The sequence below is a fragment of the Spermophilus citellus genome, assembly GCF_964194105.1.
Source record: "Spermophilus citellus genome assembly, chromosome: 18".
NCBI classification, from domain to species: Eukaryota; Metazoa; Chordata; class Mammalia; order Rodentia; family Sciuridae; genus Spermophilus; species Spermophilus citellus.
In genome coordinates, this window is record NC_138200.1 from 51,534,370 (window position 1) to 51,541,563 (window position 7,194).

A 7,194-nucleotide genomic window follows, 5' to 3' on the forward strand; every position below is an offset into this window, starting at 1 on the left:
TTTATCTTATTTTTATTGATTTTTCTGATGGTGTTTGATATAAAGGTATATTCACATATTACTCTTTCAGGGTTTTTTTTGTATAATTTTAACTTTAGTCCCTAATCAAAACACTGGGAGAGATTTTTAAAACAAGTAAAGAACCACAAATCTTTGATCTGCCCTACATAGGCACCCATTATAACTACCCTCTCCCAAATCCCAAGTGACTCCGCCAAGATGAAAGATGCTAAGGCATGATGGGAAATGAATATAAATTAAGGGTTTATTACAAAATGCAAAATGTTAGTTTCTCATCATCTATGATTCAAGAAAACAAGCCATAAGCCTTGGGTGAAGCTGAGGCCAGGACACTGGTGTGCAGGCTGAGGGCCAAAGTCAGGCTCAGGAGCGGGCTGACAGGCACTGATTCACAACCTCCAGCAGGTGAGTGTTCTCTAGGGCAGCTGCAACTCGCTCCTTATCTGCAAGCTGTTTGTTCACTGGGTCGGGGAGGAGTGAGAAAGGCAGAATCAAAGCCATGCTCTCTGAGCTGGGGATATAACTCAGTGGTAGAGCACTTGCCTAGCATACGCAAAGTCCTGAGTTCAATCCCCAGTTTCTCTCTCACACACACAAAGCCAAGCTCTGACCAGGCTACCAGCCAGTCCACCTCTGAGCTTTAGAATAGTATGTCCCCACCAATAAGGCTCTTCTGTCCCATCCTTCCCAGGACCCTTGATTAGGGTACCCCAATAACCTGAGTTGACACCTATCCTGCCTTCTTTAGGACGCTTCTCACCCGGCTGCTCATGTCTACCTCCAATACTGATCTTACATACTTGAGGAGTGCAGGAGGGAAGTATATGGTAAGCAGGAGACTTGAGTCAGGCTAGCTTTGGTCTGGGTCACCACCTTCACTGAAAAGAATCTGGCAATTTCCCTCACTCAGTCCCCCGCCCCCAATGTTGGCCTATAAACCTTTGTGGTGAGAGAAGCTTCAGACAGCTTAGAGCCCTGGCACACCATCCTCACCCCCAGCCCACACTTACCTGCATGCTCCGAGGCATGGGTCCCTGGTGTGATGTGCACATCCATCTGGAAAGGAGATAACCTGAGCCTGAGTGGGTACCACCCATCAGTCCCCCTTCTGCCCCTTCAACAAAACCCTCAGGCACCATCTCCAACTGAGCCTTCCTCCCAATCCACCCCTGGATTCTGGCCCTTCCATTACCCCTCTAACCAATCCACAACCACTCCAACTCTACCCAAAGAACTGGTCAACAACTGTTGATTTAAAGGCCTGCCTAAGCTGGGCATGATGGCATATGCCTGTAATCCCAAAGACTTGGGAGCCTGAGGCAGGATGATTCCAAGTTTGAGGTCAGCCTCCCCAGCTTAGTGAGATCCTGTCTCAAAATAAAACTAAAAAGAACTGGGGATGTGGCTCAGTGGTAATGCACTCCTAGGTTCAATCCCCAGGACATACCTACATACATACATACATACATACATAAATAAATGTCTGTGCCCCATCCTTAATCCAAATTCATGTGCAGCTCCTTATATCCCTTCTGCCACACTCCTCACTACTTTCTGCACTTTCTAGATCACAATTTTTGAAAAACCATGAGGCACATCCCCAGCCCTTGTTATTTTTCTTTTGAGCAGGGTCTCATTAAGTTGCTGAGGCTGGCCTTGAACTTGCAATCCCCCTGCCTCAGTCTCCTAAGTCACTGGGATAATAGGCATGCTTCACCATGCCCGGCACCAGATCACAATTTTTAATTTTTGTCATATCAAGTTAGAAAGTTTCCTTTCAGTTCTCAACTAGTTGGGATCCTTCCAGACTCCACTCTGATGTTCTCTTCAAGTTCATTCTCTCCCTTTTCTTTTTCCCCAGTAGCAGACCAAGACATTTCACCCTCAAGTCTCAAAATGAACTGACCTTGAAACGCTGGGGAAGTGAGCGCAGAAGCTTGACTTTGATGGACAAGCCAATCAGGGTGGCCATGCTGCAGTGTGGAATGGTGGGCGTGAAGGCCACTGCCACTGTGCTTTCGGGGTCGCTAACCTGGCAGTGGGGGGGAGATGTCAAGGATCATGGCCATACCCAGTCCAGAGGCCCTCTTCTTGGTTTGTTGCTTTGGACAAGTCACCTATACTTTATGGGCTTCAGTTTCATCAATCCTCCTCCTCCATCAATCCTTCAGACAATCCTCCTCCCAAATATACCCCTAAATGTCCCTATGCTGAAAGCCATTCCCTGATATACAGAGGAGCCTTTCTGACTCTCCCGAACAGGTTGCTCCCCTCTGACACTGGAAGTGACTCACCTGAACCCGAACTTGCTCTACTACGTTCAATTCCTCTAGTGTCAGTGGATGCTCCGGGTCATTGATGGAGCGAATAAGATGTGTCAAGTGAAGGAAAACGGACTTGTGTGTTTTTGGCCACTCAGAACCCTCCGCCAGGAATACCTGGCCAGAATACTCCTCCATCAGCTGCTGGACATCACTTCTCCGTCTGCCCCAAGACCCCCAAACCCCCCCGCGCCCAGCAGCGGCGGATATCAAAGATCTCCCGCGCATCGATGCTGTCGGGAACCTGCTCGTCTTCCTCGCCCGCCGTCACCGGCCGCTCCCCAGAGCGCTCATAGATGAGGGGGTTAGCGTTCTCCAGGAGGCCACCGCCCACTCCGCTACCGCCGCCCACCATGCCGGAACCGCTGTCGACCCGAGTCAGTAAGCTCTTCCGCTCCTACTGGCGCACTTCCTGGGAACGGGAAGAGGGCGGGGCGTCTTTACGGGGTCACGCGAGGGACAAGCGGCGCTGCGAGTTCTCAGCCCCGGGTTTCAGAGAACTGTTGGCTGCTCCGCCGTCTCTTATCCTCGATTCTGGGAGTTGATCCCAGGGGTGCTCCACCACTGAGCTACATCCCTTTTTATATTTTATTTTTAAACAGGGTATCGCTAGGTTGCCCAGGCTGGCCTCAAGTTTGCTATCCTCTGCCTCAGCCTCGGGATTGCAGGAGCCGCTGCCTAGCTAAGAACTAGGCTTTGACGTACTGGTTACTCGGACCAGGAAATAACTGACAATTATCGCAAACGGGCTGAGAAGGGACCCGGCGACGCTGGACACTGCGAGCGGGTTGGGAGCTGGAACGCGGAGGCCACGGCCCAGTTGTCGGAGGGCACTGACAGCTGAGGTTGAGCCCCGCACCAGTTTTCCTCCGGGATGTCCGGCTGGGCGGGCGCTCCGGTGCCCAGGCTAGCTCTCGCTATCCCGGCAGTGTTCTCGGTGTTTCAGAATCTTCCAGTGATGAACCTGCCTCCCCCCGCAGAATCAGACTTGGGATTGACCTGCCGGGTCCCAAGAGCTGGGACCAGCAGGCACTCGTTAATGTTAAGTTTCTCAGGTGGATAAGGGGCACTGAAATCGATCCTCCATGGAGTAGGGAGAGTGAAAGCCCCGCTGAAGGGGAGGTCAATGAGAAGTGCACATTCACGTGTGCATTTCAAAAGATGAGCCATGATTGAATAGGGAGGGGCCGTGCAGACCCCTCAGACAGCGAAAGCGGAACCAATAAACTCTGCTCCAGAAGATGTTGAGCTTTCAGGGTTAATGGCTCAGCCACACCTCCCTGCCTTTGTTTAAACTGATCCCTTCACCAAATGGAAGGTCCATTTCTGTTCAGGTGAGGATTCCTTGGCTTCTCCAGTTACAGTTCTGAATCATTAAACACCATATCCCTGAATGCCTCTTTTCTGTTCCCAAAAATCTAACCAAATTAGGGGAACAATGAGAGCAAGCCTGGGCTGGAAAGCCCACGTACATATTGAAGGACACTGGTTTTCTCTTATGCACTCTGGAAGCATGTTACTTTACCTGTAAAAAGCTACTTTCTTGCAGGCACACCAGGACTGTTGCTCCTTGGGATACTGGCCATACAAGCAAGCTAATGCTGATGATGTCACTGCTTCTTCAGTCGAACATATAAGACCTCTTTCTCAATGGGGATAGGCATGGAACTGAGGGCACTGTGGAGGGGATGCATGTCCTTGTCCAGCCTGCTGCCACTGGACAAAATGCTCTGAGAGTCAAGGAGGCACTGTTTGGCAAAGCACCTTGAGGGACAGAGGGACAAAGGTGCTATCTGTTTGGCTTGTCCACACTGAACTCTTGTTGGTGCAGTCACTGATCTGCTGTAAGCTTTCCCCTGGAAATCATATGTCTCATTTGCTGTCTCTGAGCACTTTCTTTGTCCTTACTGCAGCTTACCCTATTGCCCTGGCACAACTGGCCTGTGAAAATGACAAACTTTCTGCTTCCTTCTTTCTCAACACTTCCTACTTCCTACTTTCTCAACACATTTCTTTCTTTGGGCCACTACTGCAAAGATAGTGAATCAGTGAATCCAGGTGTGAGGAGAGGGTTCCTAGGGTTCTCAGAGGGGCTGGCACAGTGCCTTGGAAGGTGGACAAAGCGGGTAGGCAAAGGGGAGATGGCCCAGCTCCCCCCACTGCCCACTAGTTCCATGACCTCTTCCCAGTCAGGGTGGCTCTCCAACAGCACCCACCTCTCCCAGTGGTACCCATTGCCTCAACTTTTCCCTGCTGGTTCCAAACTCTATCTGAGCCTGGACAGGTCCTGCTCCACAGTGGCCTGTGGGTGAGCATGGTGCCCACAGCAGCAGAAGAGAAGGTGCCAGGAAGTAGGGAGGTGGTGGAGATGACAAAGGAGAAATGTGACCATCCCATAAACCCCCAAATCCCAGGGTGACTCCCCTGAAATCAGAGAGAGAGGATTAGGCCTGCCTAAGGACACCTAACATAAAGGATTGAGTCCACTATTAGACCTCTGAAAGCCCTGGAGGGGCAGGTCAGAAGAGAAGCAGGGATTGGGACATTTCTCTCCAATATATGTGGCTGTGGCTGTATCTGCTACTGACCTTCAGGTAACTACTACTACTATTACTACCACTAGTACTACTAATACCTTTCCAGTTATGTTTGGCTCTAAGTATTTTGTCCCCTCTGGCCAGAGAAGCACCTGGAATCCTCTAAAATGTCCCCAGGCAAGGTTACTGGCTTTGTGGGACACAACAGCCCTTCTCACCACACGACCCCCCCATCATACCACATCCCAAAGCAAAACAGGGAGGCTGTAGGTTCCCCTCACCCATGGACTTGAGCTGGGCCACAGACATGGCTTGGGTTTCAGGACAAAGGTGATAGTGATCTGCACATGTCAGAAGGCTCCAGGCCCTTATCAGGAATAGTTGCCAGGAGGGTACCATGCCCAGGGTGTCTGCAGCCCTTGATCTCTCTCACCTCAAAGGTTTCTAGTGTGGAACCTGACCAGATCCTCAACACTTTCCCAGTGTAATCTTCCCAGAGGAATCCATGCTCACCTCACCCCCATGGCCCGCCCCTGCCAGGCTTTCTTCCTTACCTGCACTTGATCAGGCTCTTGGAGGACACCAGGACCTTACAGACAGGAAAATCTACCCAGCCTCACTGATGGATCCTCTTCAGGTTGGCTCAATCAACCTATAAAAGACCCTGACTCCAGCAACAGATACTGCAGGTTCCTGAGGAGGGGAGTAGTGATGGCTTCTTGGGGACTCAGCCCTCCACAGTCACTGAGGCAATCCACAGGGCCAGGTACCAGTAGCCAAGGAACAGGTGTGTGTGCTTATAGCTGGAGACTCTGTGGGAGGGATGATGTTCCCTGAGAGTCTCGACTTGGGCTGTGGGATGCCCCATTACTCTTCTATGGGAAGCTAACTTCTATCCACTCAAGCACCGCAACCTATGCTATTTCAGGCCTGAATGGGTACAGGGATAAATGATGAATGTCAACACAGGCCCAAAAAGGTTCCAAAACAGGCCCTTAGAGACACGATTTCCCAGCTTCAGGAAGAGTGAGATCTTAGGCCCTCAACAATCATTAGTCCTCCCCGGAAGTCTGGGCTCCATCCCAGCTTCCACAGTGCCTCTGACCTCTACCTTGTTAGGAAACGACTTTAAAGAAAGGCAGAGCATCAGATGGAGCAGGGACTGAGAGTGTCTGGGAGCAAATCAGGACCAGAGGTCCAGTGTTGACCATTGCACAGCTTCTGGAATAACTTAATCCATTGTTACTAAGTATTTTAGTCAGTGTTTTGTCACTGGGACCAAAAGACCTGGAAAAAACAGGAGGAAAAGTTTATTTGGCTCACAGTTTCAGAGGTCTCAGCCCATAGACATCTGACTACATACCCCTGGGCATGAACTAAAGCAGAACATCATAACAGAAGAGTATGGTGAAGAAAAGCAGCTCAGGACATGGCAATCAGGAAGGAGAAAGATAAAGTGTAAGTCCCAAAGACAGGTCCCCAGTGACCCACCTCTTCCAGACACTCTGTGCCTGTCTACAGTTACCTCCCAGTTAATCCATATCAGTGGATTAATGAACCAATTAGGTCAAAGCTCTCATAACCCAATCATTTCACCTCTGAACTTCCTTGCATTATTTTACACATGAGCTTTTGGGGGACACCTCATATCTAAATCAGAACACCAGATGTCTGCACAATGCTTAAGTCATAGAGACTCTGAACCTATTAACTCTGACTCTGCTTCCCATGCTGTATAAGAGGACTTCCTACATCTCAGGGTCTACACAGCCGCCCACACCCATGAGGGCTCTAACCTGCCTGTAAGTGTCAGACCATGGCCCATTGCAGTGTGGATCCTGATGAGAAGTCTCTCACTATCAAGTCCAAGAAGGCCTCTTACACAGGGTGGGCAGCTAACCCCTGTGTATGGGTTCACATAGCTCTGGTTGCTTTCAGGGGTCAGAAACTGTAGCCCTTTCATAAGTTCAGGGTATTCGATCAACTCATTCCTGGGAGACCCACTCAAGGACTACACTTTGAGGTCACCCAGGCCCCCAGCCATGGGTTATCTTTTGGGACAAAGAGATTAAAAGACAATTTAAGTAATATTCAGACAGAATAATCAGGGAAACTTTCCTGTTTACTACTTTATTTCCATAGCTGAATGTGAAATGTAGACAAAGTTATGCAAAGTCAGGTTTGGGATATATGTGAGCATACTGGGATTAATAAGGAAGGGGAAAAAGTAACTCAGTGGGCATCAGAAAATGTCTGAGCTCTAAATTTGTTCCCTTACCTTGAATGTCCCCTTAGGCCTTCAAGGTTATGTGTTA

General features: G+C 49.7%; 1 protein-coding gene across 1 annotated transcript; it reads right to left on the bottom strand.

The window, feature by feature from the left end:
* Window positions 1-245: 245 nt before the first annotated feature.
* CIAO2B (cytosolic iron-sulfur assembly component 2B) lies at window positions 246-2,751 on the bottom strand. Its single transcript, XM_081274694.1, has 5 exons — window positions 2,551-2,751; window positions 2,316-2,393; window positions 1,928-2,053; window positions 1,032-1,077; window positions 246-482 (listed from the first exon to the last, which is right to left on the bottom strand). Exons 1-5 carry the CDS (start codon window positions 2,695-2,697, stop codon window positions 385-387), a joined length of 495 nt encoding a protein of 164 aa, XP_081130820.1. The 5' UTR covers window positions 2,698-2,751; the 3' UTR covers window positions 246-384.
* Window positions 2,752-7,194: the final 4,443 nt, after the last annotated feature.